Source organism: Gymnoscopelus microlampas (genome assembly GCF_963454915.1).
Source record: "Gymnoscopelus microlampas genome assembly, chromosome: 9".
Classification (NCBI taxonomy): Eukaryota; Metazoa; Chordata; class Actinopteri; order Myctophiformes; family Myctophidae; genus Gymnoscopelus; species Gymnoscopelus microlampas.
The window spans coordinates 36,034,919-36,051,883 of record NC_139946.1 but is presented as its reverse complement, the minus strand read 5'-3'; the positions used below and the strand labels follow the sequence as shown (position 1 = coordinate 36,051,883).

Here is a 16,965-nt window from a genome sequence, read left to right as displayed (position 1 = left end):
TGGGAAAATGTTATTTGAAGCTCAAGAATCAAAGGAGTTACTGAATGAGGCTTGGGTGTAAGCTCCTGCAGCAGTTGTGAAGTCAGGAGTATACATTGTGTGTGTATGTGTGTGTATATATATATATATATATATATATATATATATATATATATATATATATATATATATATATATATAGATAGATAGATATATAGATAGATATAGATATATACAGTATCTATATCTATAGATCTATAGATATAGATCTATCTATATATCTATATATCCATTATTTTTAAATGGGAATTGTAATCTCACCCGACAGTCTAATTATCTTTGACACTAGAGTGTTATGCCTTTTTTGTGTCGCACACCTAATATAGCAAGATTAGCTATGTTCGGTGCGTAACACAGCGTGCAACTAAGTATAAATCACCCTTTAAGTTCATGGTTCACTCCGTAAGACAATATACCCAGCTGCTCAGCTAGCAGCACTATATCACTGCTAGGAAGAGAGAGAGTGAAGCAGCCTTGGCAGTGCGATGGATTCTGCCTGTGTTCACTTGATTTGGTAGAGGGGGGAGGGGCTTGGCGAGTAAGAGGTGGCAGATGTTGCAAGAGGCAAGGGGCTGGTAAAGACGAGTCAGGGGGCCTCAGTCCAGGGCTGTGGCAGAGGCAGAGGCAGAAGCTCTGGCCTCGTCGTGGGCCTTCAGAAGGTCAACAACGTCTTGGTGGGGGGCTGCTGTAGCCACCACCAGGGCCGTCTGGCCGTCCTGGGGACAAAGCACAAGCCACATGTCAGTGTCACTGCTTCAAATGAAAGACATTGCAGTTATGCTGCTTATCCAGCAAGTGGCAGTATTGTCATAAGTTGAAGATCCTCCATTAGCATCTGCACCTCAGAAACATGGGTCCAGTGGTTCAAGGAGCCAGGCATACAAATATAAAAGGTTGCCATCTATCCAGGACTGGATTAACAATGTGTGGTGCCCGGAACTACAACCCGGTTCAGTTTTCCCCAGCGCGCCCGGGGAAAAAGAAAATCAAAGAACAGCACAGTACAAAAACAAGACATGCAAAAAGTGCAGTGTGAAATAAGAACATAAAGAGAATCAACAAAAACATTTCAACATCTAAATTAATGAAAAGGCCCTACAACAAAAGCAAGATTAATGACACCAACTGTCCTTAAATATCCATCTATAATATCTACTAGTATATCAACACCATCACATCGTCTAAAAACCTGCTTATACCACAACACATGAAGTAAGATCTCAGCGTAGTGTGGAACAATCTTGTAACGAGTCAACATGAAACCCGCTACAGTATAACATCGTATACCTGTCTGCTGAGGCCACTGACATAGTGACTAGCGGTGTCCCAACTAGAGGCTAAAGCCTAATTTATACTGTGATGCTCGCCAAAAGCAAATTTCCGGCACTGTATGAATTAGACTTAAAATGTGTGCGCTCAGCACTCATGAGAAAACGGTCGGCTGCTTTTTGTTTTTCTGCACGCGCACATATGCAAAAGGAGCTCAACTCTACCCGGAGGGAAAGCGGTGTACCTTATCAGTGAGGCCGGTGTCACACCGTCCGGTCTCCAGCAGCAGACTGGTGATGTTTGCGTGTCCATGCTCGCAGGCGCACATCAGCGCCGTGGAGCCGTCCCTGTCCTGGGCGTTGACGTCCGCACCGCAGCTCAGCAGCAACTTCACCATGGCAACGCGACCGTGGCTAACTGCGAGCATGAGCCCGGTCTGGCTGGCCTAGAGAAAGAGAGAGAGAGACACAGGTATGTGGTTTGGATAGGTATGCAGAGAAAGGCAAGGAGGAATGTGATTTGGGAGGATATTGGAAGGAGGGACAAGAGAATGGTGTAAATGGGTAAAAGATGAGTAAAACAGGAGATAACTGGAGAAAGAAAAGGGGAAACAAAATGAACAGAGCAATGTAGGTGGAGGTGATGATGATGACTGCTAGGCTGAGTGCAGGTCACTGTCAACTGAGTTTTACAGATGTGGATTACTGGTAAGCCCCAGGCTTATAGACTAATACGTTCCTTTCTGCAGACATGCCCACAAAGAAGCATGTCGTGGTGAGGAGAATTACCGTAATGTATTCAAGAATGTACGCCCATTCGTGTTTTTGTGCAAGCGAGCATGCCCATTTTAGCACATTACATTTGATGGATGTACATGCACCTTTATACAATCCATAGTAGGCGCAACTAATTAAGTGCCCCTCCCTCTTCTGCTTCAACGTTCAATGAGTTGTGAGTTCAGTCGAAACGCCGCTTTTTCCTCCACTGTCGTGGTGCATATGTGGCCTTCCTCTTGACTTAAACCATTAAGACCGGGGAAAGCATCTGTCTTTTTAGATTGTAACCATTATCTTATACTTACGACTATTCAAAAATAGCAGAAAATCGTGAAAATGTGTGCAAATCTTTGAATATATACTTTATAAAGCGAACATATTTAACTCAAATCTTTGCTTCATGGGGATTCTTATGCAACTTATGTTGCTATAATCAGTTGGTTCTCAAACCTTTTCATGTCAAGGGCCCCCAAAATGATATGTATTTGGCCACCCCATCTCAAAATATGAGATATATAAAAATCACACCCAGTGTGAAGTGAGCGTGTTATTTAAGGTCATCGCAGTGATGGAAGCTCACTTCAAAAACAAAATGATTTGGTGCTATTTATAGGTTATGAATTTCATCATGCGTCTCGCTAGCCAATCACAGAGTGGTCTGAATACTCATCAGCCAATCACAGGACAGCGAAAGACAAATTTTCACGACGGATGGGTCATGGGTCGCAACCCCACTTATAGGAGCGGCTACACTGCTCAACAATGTAATCGTTGCTGTCCGGCAGGAACCAGCTAACTCCATTTTTCCGCTTTTGCATTTTTTCCCCATAAATCAGTGCTATTGAAAACCCTATACGTCTGTGTGTTGGAAAAAAAATATTGAACCAATGAAAAGTATTAGAAAGTGCTTCTGACAAAAGCAGCTAACTCCATTGGACCCTCAAACTTTCTGCTAAACCAACTCCAGCAAAGGGGGGTGGAGTTAGCTGGTTTTGCTGACTCCAGGCCCCACCCCCTTTTGACCTACAACCTCATTGTGAGCTTGGAGGTCCATTCAGCTGTTCTTATCAATGATGGACAAAACCTCCTAACTTTTTCATTTCCTGAAAAATGAACATTTTAGAGTTCGCTGGTTCCTGCCGGACAGCAGAGATATATTCAAACTCAAAGATTTGCAAAAATGTTGATTTTTCAAAAATAGCAGAACACACAAGAAACATGTTGGGAGCATTTACAACGGCCTACTGTCTGTGACTGTGCGTCTCTGTGAAGTGATGTTTGTCTCTCATTTGTCTCTTCAACAATGTACCTCTACGCAGTAGAGTGGATTTTTCACAGCTACTGTAAGCAGTCTGAGTGCAACATGTAGTTGAATAACGTTTCTTTTGTAGATCTGCTATTTTTGAATAGCCAAAGCATAAAATAATGGTTAAAGTGGTTACACAGATGCGTTCCCGGTTTTAATGGGTTGACCACTCTCATGACCACTCTCATTAACAAGGTGTTTTTTTTTCTGTTTCGGAGATGCTGGAACCACCATGTCTGGCATCAACCACCACACCACGCTCCACGCTGCCTACATCACATGCATATCCTGCCCATTCGCCCAATGTCTCATCTCTTGAGCATGTCTGCTTGCCCTACACTGTAGTGTAAATAATCTGTTCCAGCTAAGCAGAAAGCCTCCAGTCTGAAACATGAAGCCAATGCCGAAAGGTGCGTTCAACGCAGTCGATGAAAATGACCATGAAAATGACCATACTTCTCACATGATTTATTACCTCAGTAAAACTTTTCCTAAGGGGTTTTTGTTCTCAATAAACAAGGTAGATCCACCTAAAGTGACCACTGAGTGCAGATATTTGTGTGTGATTGTGTTTGTGTGTGTGTGTGTGTGTGTGTGTGTGTGTGTGTGTGTGTGTGTGTGTGTGTGTGTGTGTGTGTGTGTGTGTGTGTGTGTGTGTGTGTGTGTGTGTGTGTGTGTGTGTGTGTGCGCGCGCGTGCGTGCGTGTGTGAGAGTTTCTGTACATAGTGAGTTTCTGTACATAGTGGGCAAAGATATGTATGTAAAATGTGTATGCAAAAATGGTAAATGGTGCATTTATACAGACGGCAAAGGCAAACAGTGTGTGTTGCTCAAGGACACTTGGACACTAAGCCAGGAGGAGCAGGGCATAGAACCGGAAACCCTCTGATTCCCAAGCAGTTTGCTCTACCACTAATCATCCATTCATACCATTCATACCTCCATTCATCTGCCCAAACACCTGCATGTGTGTTTGTGTGCATACTGTACCTGACTGGATCGGGCGTTGACCTCTCCCCGTTTCAACAGTTGTAGCACCACCTCCAGGTCATCGGGGCTCTCTGCAGCCGTCAGCGCGGCCAACATTACCGCTGTGTAGCCTGCCTTGTTCACGTTATCTGTCTCACATAAGCCTGAACACACACAAGAAACATGTTGGGAAACATGTTTCAGCGGTTTACAGTGACGTGTAATGCACAATCGGCCTACTGTCTGTGACTGTGCATCTCTGTAAAGTAATGTTTGTCTCCCGTTTGTCTCTTCAACTCCGTACCTCTACGCAGGAGTGGATTTTTCACAGCTAAGCAGGAGTGCAACATGTAGTTGAATCACGTTTATTTGTGTTTATTTTCATCTACTATACATTTATGTTTAAAAGCTTCATAGTTTCACAGATAATTAGATGCGTGCCTGTTCATCTGTTAGCATGGATTGATTTTCAGCGACTGACTGAGAGCTGAAAATGTTTTGTTATCCAGTCAAACTATTAAAGATGCATTTTATGTAATTTATGTCTTTTATGTTATGTCTTTTCACCAATAAAAACATTTAAACAAATAATAAAAATACATTACAATTTGGTTTAAATAACATCATCTTGCAGTTAAAGGGTAAGTTCAATGATTTGTGTTGGTCAACCTGCCAAAATGAGCTTGTGACCCTAACCTGCCCCGATCCGCAAGGTTACGGGTCAACCCGCAGGGTTATAGGTCTACCCGCGCATCACTAGTGCACGGCTAAACTTTCAAACTGTTGGACAAGTTGGTGACAAACGTTTTGTGTACGCTGCCAGTACACGACAATGAAGAGTCCTCGTTGACATCACTTTGTCCGATTGTTTCTTACATTGCATACTGCCGGCGACCAGATTAAAACGCTATGTGTGCACAGTTCAGCGCCTTGTCATGCTACTGCCGTTTGTAGCATACTGTAAAAAGCTCCCATTGAAAACCATTCAAGGCATACACTGGGCTCAGGACAAAAAACGCTTTGGTGGATTCTACCCAATCCCAACTAGACTGTACAGTATGTCTATGCATCTCATGCTCTCACCTGTATCCAAAAGCAGTTTGACCACGGGGAAGTTGGAATGAGACACGCTGTAGTGGAGTGCTGTGTTCCCATTGCCATCCGTCAGGTTAACAACGTATGGCAGCAGGGTTGGTGTGGTCAAGCCCACCTGTCGCAGGTATAAGGTGACGGTGTCGGCCAGGGAGTCTTTCTGACTGGACACTTTGAACCACTCCTGATAGAGCACCAACAGAACCTGACGCTGAGAGAGACAATACACACCTAATGGTTCCATTTCCACCATGCCCACCACATTTATAGTCTTAACCCCAATATAATTTGTTGGGGTCCCCCAGGGCTCTGTACAGTACTTGGTCCCCTCCTTTTGACCCTTTACACTAAATCTCTTCGCCAAAAGGCTGATCTACAAGATCATTATATACTAAGAATAGTAACGCTAGGGTTCATGTGGTTAACAGTTGTAGAGCATTTTGGAATCTTTATCTACGTTTCTAAGGTTTAAAACCAGGAATTTACCATATTCACACCGTGGCTATTTTGCTCTTGTATATAATGTATATAATACGACAGGGCCAAGCCCACCCTGTCAAGTATGACATGAGAGCAAAATGGCTGCCATGTGAATGTGGTCAATGGTACGGTGAGAATTTACCCTGATGCCAAAATCATTTTTATTTTACTATGAAGATAAAGACACCACATGGCATGTACACAAACACACCTCGTGTCCTCAGAAGGTACACTGATTCACAACAATCAGAAGGACGGAGGGAATCCTTACCATTTCTTTATCTGGAGAAGAAACCTCTTCCATGCGATCCTTGACATAAAGGCAGGCATCTATGAAGGTCTGGTTAACCTGTTCTCTGAACAAAAAGACATCACAACACAGTGAGCGACTGAGGTGTTATTATGCTTATCGTTCCTGTCGGGTGGAAAACCTATATGTCCAAAAAACGTTCCTTTTAAGTAATACAAAAACACTTGTGAAAATAGCCGATCTACAAGCTCACAACGTGTCGCAACTTGTACAGCTGCTATTTTCACTACTTTTGTGTGACACTCTTGTATGATGATGTAGCAGGGAAAGTTGAAATATGGAGATAACAACATTTCTGCCCGACAGTGGACAATGGGTCCTGTGACATCGCTGCTTAAACTTTGGAAAACACTTTGGAAAACTTCTTCTCATTTACACATGAGAGCAATACTTTAGTTTAGCCACTCACACAAAAGTTCAGCTGAGCTGATAATCCATCACGCGAGGGACTCGCTTGCCAAATACACCAGATCTACAACCTCACAAGCATCAATGACGTACAGTACTACGGAGCAGGCTCCTCTTCTTGTTAACATTACCCTTCCGTGCATGATCTATGCAAATGATTAACAAATAAATGACAACACAATTTTGATTGGTGGGATTCATCATGTGATACATCTATGGATGCGCTGTGCAGACGTTTCGTGAATCCCACATTGGCTACACTAAAATATTGTAAAAAGAGCTTTGTGACTGAGGCCCTATGTTCTACTATAATTCTACTATACTTGCGGGAATATTTGGCCCTCAACTATAGTAACACACACACGCGCGCACACACACGCGCGTGCGCGCGCGCACACACACACACACGCACGCACGCACGCACGCACGCACGCACGCACGCACGCACGCACGCACGCGCACACACACACACACACACACACACACACACACACACACACACACACACACACACACACACACACACACACACACACACACACACACACACACACACACACACACACACACACACAAGAGACAGGTGGTGAGTGATTGTTTAATAAAAAGCCCACCGTTCCATCTAATGTGTGGTTCCTATGCCCCCAGCCTCCACATACCTGAGACAGTTGATTGACTCAGGGAACAGCGAACGGTGAGAAGGACAATGCTGCTGGCTATTTGGCTTATGGGGGCAGAACTGCGTGTGTGCGTGCGTGCGTGCGTACGCGCGCGCGCACGCGTGTGTGTGTGTGTGTGTGCGTGCGTGCGGACAATATTGCAGCATCATTCAGCACCTGTCTCATGCAGCCTATAGGCTGCAGCTGGACATAAACAAAGCACTGCATTGTCTCTAGCTGACAACCCTCGCACTGAAACCGAAAGACAACGTCATCATCTAGATCAGTGATTCTCAAAAATGTTCATGTTAAGGACCCCCAAATGCATATGTATTAGGCCTCGGACCCCCATCTGAAAAAGATTTTGTGCCAGGGACTCCCAGAAGAGAGGATTCCAAAACACTCCAAATGTTTCAACATCTTTCATAAATAGCAGATCTACAAGATCACAACGCATCGTGCTATGAGCTTTAATGCATCGCATTAAAGCGCTTAAACTGATTGTGATGCTATATTAACACATTTAGCTGGGGGGCCCCTGGAACCCCTTCAAGGACCCCCGAGGGGTCCCTGGGTCCCACTTTGAGAGCCACTGATCTAGATATCCTTCCCTGTGTGTCTCACCCTGTGGCGCCCTCCTCCTCCTGGAACTCCAGGCTGCCCTCTGGAGCCTGCAGGCCTCCTTCAGCCTCCTTCTCCCCAGACACAACACCTCCTCCCTGGGTGAGAGCCTCGGCTGTCTCCTCCTGCGACGGGGCCGCTTCCTTGGGCTCCTCCGCTGCCTGAGGCTCCTTCTCCTGCTCTACCTCGGGTTCAGAGCTGTCCTCCTCCTCCTCTTCCTCCTCCTCCTTCTCATGCCGGCTCTTCTCGTCTCCGCTAGACTCCTCACTGGATGTGGTCTCATAGCTGGGGAGTATAGAAACACAGTTAAAGGGATAGTTCACCCCCAAAATGACTTTTTTTCTATCGATTAGTCACCCCATGGAGACTTGAATTCATGAATATGTTTTTTTTTTAAGATTTTTTTTTTGGCTTTTTATACCTTTATTTAGAGGGACAGGGAAAGTAGGCTGACAGGAAATGGGGATAGAGATGGGGGGTGACATGCAGCAAAGGTCGTCGGGAACGGGAGTCGAACCCGCGACACGCTGTCAGGCTGGCATTGCAGCCTAGGGTGCCTGGACCGTCACGCTACGGCCCAGGCCTATGTTTTTGTTTTTGTCACATTCCTAAGCCAATAATTTGACGACCGGCATCGGTTCCGGTAAGAGACACAAAGAGTCTCCTTTGTGTCTCCTACCGGAACCGCTGCCTACCGGTCCGCTGGTCATCAAATTATTGGCTTAGGAATGTGACAAAAACAAAAAAATATCCATGAATTCAAGTCTCCATTTGGTGACTAATCGATAGAAAACAATTATTTTTTGTAGGTGAACTATCCCTTTAACCTCTTTAACCCTGTCATCCCATCCCGATTTTGGCCATGTCATTATAATATAACTCCCCCCCTTCACTTCTATGGTGGCATTTTTGTCAATGTATATATACACCAAATCTCTTCACCAAAATGGCCAATCTACAAGCTCAATAGGTTCAAGTGGTTATGGCTTAAGTGTGTTTTGCTCAGGGACACTTCGACACATAGACCAGGGCTGGGGCGCAAATGCGAACCCGGGACCTTATGTTTCCCTCTCTACCCACTCAGCTATAAGAACATTAGAACAATTTAGAAAATCTGCTTATCTACAAGATATGCGTCGTAAGACTGTAGATTAGCTATTTTATAAATAATTTGAATTGTTTTGTGGTTAAGTGGTTCAGTGGTCCAAAGCAAACTCATTATACTATACATAAAGTCTGTTCACATCCTCATTTCCTGTTCCGTACACTTTCTTGGTTAAAATAACACCCTTATCATTAAATATTATTATCCCTAAAATGGTGTTTTCAGATAAGGGTCAACAAAATGTTGTACTTTTGAAGGATTTTCCATGTTTGTTCCACGTTATGCATGCAAAGAACACACACACACACATACACACATACACACACACACACACACACACACACACACACACACACACACACACACACACACACATACACACACATGCCACATCAGTGAGACTTGTATGTTGAAATGAAAAGGAAAGCATTGAAGTTACACAGGTCAAGGCTAGATAAATAAGTATTGATCAATTAGCCTGTTTATGAAGCATCATGTGAAAGTGATCCAGTACAACTGTGGCCCCATACATCCATAACATGGCGCGCACACACACACACACACACACACACACACACACACACACACACACACACACACACACACACACACACACACACACACACACACACACACACACACACACACACACACACACACACACACACACACAGTGTTGAACAAAACCCAACCTTGTTCAGTAACGGCAAATTCTATCTATGAAAGCAGGTGATATAGTTCATGTGTGGATGTTGTATGTGAGTGTTTCAGTGTGTGAGTGTGAGTATGTGTGCACTGTGCACGTGTGTTGTGATATACTGTATGAAAGAACCTATATGTGGGGCCGACGATCAGATAAGTCTCTTATTGAATGCTGCTCATTCATGCTATGTTGAGAGCGGCACGCACGCACGCATGCACGCAGGCGCACACACAATTTACTACTCAGCGGCCACAACATTCCCTGGATTCCAGCGGAACTCAGGGGACTATGTGCATATATGTGCATGTATAACCTGTGTGCATGCGTGTGTACCTGTGTGTGTGTGTGTGTGTGTGTGTGTGTGTGTGTGTGTGTGTGTGTGTGTGTGTGTGTGTGTGTGTGTGTGTGTGTGTGTGTGTGTGTGTTAGTTAGAGAGAGAGAGAGAAAGAGAGAGAGAGAGAGAGAGAGAGAGAGAGAGAGAGAGAGAGAGAGAGAGAGAGAGAGAGAGAGAGAGAGAGAGAGAGAGAGAGAGAGAGAGAGAGAGAGAGAGAGAGAGAGAGAGAGAGAGAGAGAGAGAGAGATGCATAACAAGCAGAGCATGACTAGACCTTCTACAGATGAGACAAACACAAAGTTTTCTGTCCACACAAGGAAGCTTGTCTCTCTATAGAAGGCCTTAGCTGAGAGGTAAAATATCTTGACCTGGCATCCCTATTTTGGGTATGTCATTACAGGTGAAAATGTTCAAAAATGTCCATAAAAAAAAGAAGGAAAATAGCCCAACTACAATCTCACAACACGTGAGCTTGTAGAGTAGCTGGTAAGTGGTTAAAACGTGTGGATCTTCATAAACCCTTCATAAATAAAATAGAATAGAATAAAATAGAAGCACAAACATACTTAAACAAGTGAAAAGTTTGTTACAAATAGAAATATGGTAAAACACTAAAATACAACGTTTAAAATGTACATGTGTTTCAGTGCATGTAAGATGGCACTTAATTGCCATCTCTGTGCAGAAACAGGTCCATAGCTATACTGAAACTTGGTACATCTCTAAAACAACCAGGATAGAATCTGTTCAAAGAGACTGAAGTGGAAATGTAGTGTTGACCATACTGTATGTTCGACACTGAATGACACAAGTTCCTTTGTGAAAATGACAGGTGATGCTTCCCACTGCGAGATTCAATCTAGTTCTCAGTCTTCTTCACTGTACGTGTCTCTCTCTCTCGTACGTCTCTCTCTCAATACAAGCAAGTATTTGCTATTCTGACTTGTTACTGTTCTGTATGATAAGCCATTAAAGTGGCATTTACCACTAAACCGATTTAGGAGGAACGCTCTAGGACAGTCTCTCTGGTGTGTTAGATTTGAGCCTAGTTTAGCCTTAAGTCATCGCTGTCTTATTGCCGCAGCACAGTTGGAAGAGGCAGGAAATAGAGCGTAGAAAGCAGGAGATGAAACACAACAGGAGGCTGATTCAAAGCCATGATGTTATGATTAGGGATGAACCCAAGCAGGACACAATACTTATAATACAGCTGTGGCCTAGCTGAAAAAAAGTAAGAATTGTCGCCTTAAGGTGAAACTTTCACACTCCAGCAGACAAAATAATAAGATTAGTTGGTGAACAAAGAAAAAGCTTGGCGTGTCCCATTTTTCAACAACATTGCTTTCAAGATGTAGCGCAAGTTTATATACTTTCTGTATCCAACATGAAACAGAAGTTGTGGCTTAGATGTCCACTGAGTCTGAGGCATTATGATAACAGAATGAATGATCAGTTTACATTACTGTATATTGACAACGAACTGTCTGCATTATGTTAATGAATGAGCGATCAATCTGCATTATGTTACCATAATGCAGAATAATCTGTCTGCATTCTGGTATGCATTATGATATATCAAGCATGACCAGCTACATCGCTGCCAAGTTACTGTTTAAGTGTTGCTCAAACCACACTGTATACTGTACATGTACATGAAACGCTTAGGTTTAAAGTGCACAGGCAACTGGTTTTGTGGGGAGAGGTGAGTGTAAATTATGAAACAAAAGACTGATTTACTCTTCACTGCATCATTGGAGCGCTGAAAAAAGTACAGCATACTGATGACCGTCACACAATGACAAGTGTCAGGCGTCAGTTTGTAACTTCATGCAGTTGGCTTCCATTGAAAATGACTTGTAGCCTTTGCTAAAGTGAACACAGCATGAGACTGAGATAGTGTGTGTGTGTGTGTGTGTGTGTGTGTGTGTGTGTGTGTGTGTGTGTGTGTGTGTGTGTGTGTGTGTGTGTGTGTGTGTGTGTGTGTGTGTGTGTGTGTGTGTGTGTGTGTGTGTGTGTGTGTGTGTGTGTGTGTGTGTGTGTTCTAGCTTAGAGGAAGCTTTTATGACCAAAGTCATTAAATACCAGCCGCTCCTCCATACCATCACAGAGCTAGGTTATAGGTGCAATCTATTTGTGTTTATCTTTGGCAGCCTAGGACATGTACATAGGTTGGTTGTAAGAGGCTTCCAACAACTTGGGATGCCAAAAAAAGCAGCCAAACGGCTTGCAAAATTCTGTGGAATCTCTTCTACTATCGGTAGCCGCCAAATATGGTGAAGACGCTGTTATTTGTACCCCTAAAAGGTGTGGGAGTATTTGTCCATGATTTGCTGACTGTACATTTTTGACAGCACCTTGTAATATTTGTGTCCTTGTATTGTATCTCTTATGTGGACATAAATAAATGATTAAAATGTGTGTGTGTGTGTGTGTGTGTGTGTGTGTGTGTGTGTGTGTGTGTGTGTGTGTGTGTGTGTGTGTGTGTGTGTGTGTGTGTGTGTGTGTGTGTGTGTGTGTGTGTGTGTGTGTACACATCCAGGTGTTTAATTGCAGTGCCAGTAAACTAGTGCTGGCTCCCAAACAGATCGAATAATTTCGCAGTGTGAGGTTAAAGCTCTCAACTACGGCTGTCTGACACATGTACATAATGTGTGAGTTGAGTGAGTGAGTGTGCGTGCGTGCGTGCACGCGTGAAACCAGCCATAGGCCTACCGTACAATAACCATACTGTAACATGAAGTAGTCCAAACCACGAGTTCTGATGTGAATGCCAGTACAACCTACTGAAGTGCATCATTCAGAACAATATTTATTTATTTAATGGTAGGGTTGGGGTTTTGTGTCGATAAAGGAAGGTCAGTAGGATGGAGGACTGATCTACAAATCCAGAAACCAATATTCAACACACTAGCAAATATAGTGGAATTCTAAGATTCTCTTTCCATTTCATGTTATGCTTTTTCACAGAAGAAGCACCTAATATTTGATTCAGGAATTACTTGCTAGTTTTCTTTCCATACTTTTCTAGCTGACTGACTAATCCTTCTCAGCCTCCCTTGGGGCTGGGGACTGCTATTAACTTGACAACTGCAAAAAAGATACATGTGTAATCCCTGGTGTTTGGAGGGCCGATTTACAATATACTTAGTTGCACGGCGGTGTTGCGCACCGGAAATTGCAGATTACAAGCTCACAACGTGTTGTAGCATGATGCATTGTGAGCTTGTAGATCAGCTACAGTATTTTTGGCACGCGACACTGGCTCGCAACTAACTATTAATCCGGAAGTCCTCCTCACAAAGAGCAAGCACAAACGGTAGACTAAATGGAGATGGGATGTTAATTAAAAATATATACTTTACCCTCCGTTCACCCCAACAAATTTCAGGTTTTTCTTGGCTCCCCTGTTCCCCTGCTTGTCAACGCCGTTTTTCTTCATTATAGATTTTAGACCTGGAGTAGAGGGGAGATAGATGAAGAGGAGGAGGAGAGAGGGTTATCAGGTTACAGGCAAATATTACTGTGCGTATGAGTTTGTCTGTGATTAGTGATTGGGTGTCATATTGTAAAGCCTGACCTGGCCGATATACAGTAGCCTACCAGCCACCATTAAACGTTTTTGATGACATCGTTATCGACAATTACTGTATGCAGCCGATTTGTACCAATTTTGACCACTTTCAACCTGATGTCCCTATTTTGGGCATGTTACTAAGTTTTTTTTTTTTTTTTGGGAATTTTGTTTGACTAAATCTGGCATTGGTCAGGCTCTATTATTGCATTTATTTAGTTAGTTTTTGGAAGCATTATACCACAGTATGCATTCCTATTATTCAGCAGCGTAAAAAAAAAAGAAAGAAAGAAACAATGATACGTTAAAACAGCCCCTCCAAAACAATTTTGGGGCAAACTGGAAGAAAAGCAATATCAGTCTGCCAACAATTGTCCTTTAATTTAAGCAATTTTTGACACCTTCCATCACCTTCCACGGGAGCTGTCCACATCCATTTACAATGTGCAGAGAGACTGCCAATGATTCTCTCAGGTTTCATTGTGAGTGTGTTTGTCTGAGTTCCCTGTGCATGTGAATGTAACCACTTTCCTGTATATGTGTGCATGTGTACTATACTGTGCCTGGGTTTCATAGTGTACACATGTGTGCGCGTAGCTCCGACGGAACCTCTCCCTCCGGTGTATAGCTCCGAGATGAGGTTCCTCATTTGTCTCTGCCGTTTGAGTGGGACATTGTCGCATATTTTCCACTTCACATGTTTCTTACCCCTTTCTGCACATCGTATCCAAAAATTAAAGCATTTCCGCCACTCTCTCAGATGTTTTAAATTCTAGCGCACCATAAAAGCTATCCAACGAGTTGAAGAAAGTATTTAATTTGCTTCGGTCTTCATCCGGTTCCATAATATTTTGCATTAGAAGATGCAATTCAGCATTTGACCAGTAGGGGAATCAGTAATGTTATCTCTAAGGGCGCAACTCTTGCGCAATATCTTAAAAACATGTAACCGGATGAAGACCGAGGCAAATTAAATACTTTCTTCAACTCGTTGGATAGCTTTTATGGTGCGCTAGAACTTAAAACATCTGAGAGAGTGGCGGAAATGCTTTACTTTTTGGATACGATGGGCAGAAAGGGGTAAGAAACATGTAAAGTGGAAAATGTGCGACAATGTCCGACTCAAACGGCAGAGACAAACGAGGAACCTCATCTCGGAGCTATACAGTAATAAAGAATAAAGAATCAAACAAATGCAGAGCCTCTAAAGCTAACCAATGCCATCTCAACCCACATACACAGACATGTGTATGTGTGACACTTTCGTATGAACGGGGACATCACAGGCTACTCCTTCATATTGTACTCCAGACAGAGGAACGGTAAGTCTGAGGTAATGCATTCACTGAAATATTAAATACCAAAGTTGTCATTGACAAATTGGGAAAACAATATTCAGGGAGTGTCTTCCTTGGCCTACTGACAGCGTGCACAGAAAGTTTGGCACTGAACAGTCCAACGGTTTGCGAGATTAGCTCTGTACTAACACACACACACACACACACACACACACACACACACACACACACACACACACACACACACCCACACCCACACCCACACCCACACACGCACGCACGCACACGCACGCACACGCACACGCACACGCACACACACACACACACAGACAGGGGCGAGAACATGATCTCTCGCCACACCTTCAGCTGGAGGAGATAATTACAAGCCAGCAGAGCTCATCAAATGGTGTGGAAACCCTGTGTTGGCACAAAAATTGGCTCCAGGAGGCCCTATCTGTACATTCCACACACAGACCCTAATGAGATCAGTGTGAGTAAACAATGGCACACAGCGCTATACAACAATTAAAGTACCATTCAAATGGGATTACTGTACGTTTCTCAGTAAAGTAAGGTCCTAGGTATGGCAACAGCATTGTCCAATGCCAACATTCATGTGGTTGGAATTATTGTAATGCTGATACAGTAGGTAGAATGTACTGTATGTATACTGTACTTATTAAATCCAGGAAACGAGCTATGTTTACACTATATATATCTACCGGACAACGCTAATGAGGAACACTGCAATGACTGGATACAGTAGGGAGAGTTTTGGCTCCTGCTGTGATAGTAGTGAATCCTTTTCCAGCAGGAGTGGGAACACTGCTGTAACGCAGCAGGGTAATAGAAACCAGACTGAGACTCTCAAATGTCGAAGATGCGTAAACATGCACCAAAGCATATGTCTGCGGATGAGCACACACACACACACACACACACACACACACACACACACACACACACACACACACACACACACACACACACACACACACACACACACACACACACACACACACACACACACACTCTTCCCCACTGAACTTAAATTGAACTCTAAATATTAAATAAATGTGATGGCAGAGCAATTTTGTACTTTAGCTTGTGGGCCAAAAACACAACAAGGAGATGTCAAGGGAAGTAATAAAGGCACAGTTGATGTGTGTGTCTATGTGTGTGTGTGTGTGTGTGTGTGTGTGTGTGTGTGTGTGTGTGTGTGTGTGTGTGTGTGTGTGTGTGTGTGTGTGTGTGTGTGTGTGTGTGTGTGTGTGTGTGTGTGTGTGTGTGTGTGTGTGTGTAGGGGGGGGGGGGCTTTTGCCTGTGAGCTGAGAAGATGTGCCAAGTAGGGAATACATATTTGATGTGTACTTGGAAGCCATCCAACCGTGTCATTTAGCCTGTGCTCTGAAACATGTGTTGCCTCACCTTTGCTTATTACAGCCAATAGCTATGTTAGACTTGGGAGGGGTCTTGACCTGACCTAGACAATACAGTACATCCACTGTGTGATCTGAAACTCTGCAGACACATAGAAAGCTGTACTGTCAGGACGGAACACCAAAGGCTTAGTGTTATGATAGAGAAGTACATTAGCAGTGAGTTGCCCATGGGGCCATTATGCCGTTAAGCATTTTTCAAATTTGGTACTGGATGCTAAAGAGTAATGGGAAGAATAAAACGAGTTGTCAATTTATTGGGGAAACATTACATGACTTCCGAAAAAAGCTGAAGATTTCTGACTGGGGAATTCTAGCTACTGGCTGTCACAATGGCATAAATGTACCTTATCCAAGTCCAAACACTTTAAGCTAGTAGGAAAGGAAAGGAAATCAGATTTAGTCTAGCCTTCACACTGTCAATGGAGGAATTCCTTTGGAAGAGTTTTGGAATTTCAAAACCAAGACAAATCAAATAAATAAACCCTGGCCTATCTTATTGCAATATGGTGAGATTGAGTAAAATATGACTCCTCACACGCAGACTGATCTATACCTCTTTCTGTCCTGTGTTTGTGTCTATATG

At 43.4% G+C, this 16,965-nt stretch overlaps 1 protein-coding gene across 2 annotated transcripts in view; it reads right to left on the bottom strand.

The window, feature by feature from the left end:
- Window positions 1-255: 255 nt before the first annotated feature.
- The window catches only part of kank4 (KN motif and ankyrin repeat domains 4), a 90,660-nt gene continuing 73,950 nt past the window's right edge, over window positions 256-16,965 (bottom strand). For both annotated transcript variants that reach the window (XM_084067612.1, XM_084067613.1), the window contains 7 exons: window positions 13,434-13,524; window positions 7,933-8,214; window positions 6,203-6,287; window positions 5,443-5,662; window positions 4,381-4,523; window positions 1,553-1,753; window positions 256-755 (listed from right to left, as the gene is read on the bottom strand). In XM_084067612.1, the coding sequence (XP_083923738.1) occupies window positions 636-755; window positions 1,553-1,753; window positions 4,381-4,523; window positions 5,443-5,662; window positions 6,203-6,287; window positions 7,933-8,214; window positions 13,434-13,524 (1,142 nt within the window). In that variant the 3' untranslated portion in view covers window positions 256-635. The remainder of the gene's footprint in view (window positions 756-1,552; window positions 1,754-4,380; window positions 4,524-5,442; window positions 5,663-6,202; window positions 6,288-7,932; window positions 8,215-13,433; window positions 13,525-16,965) is intronic.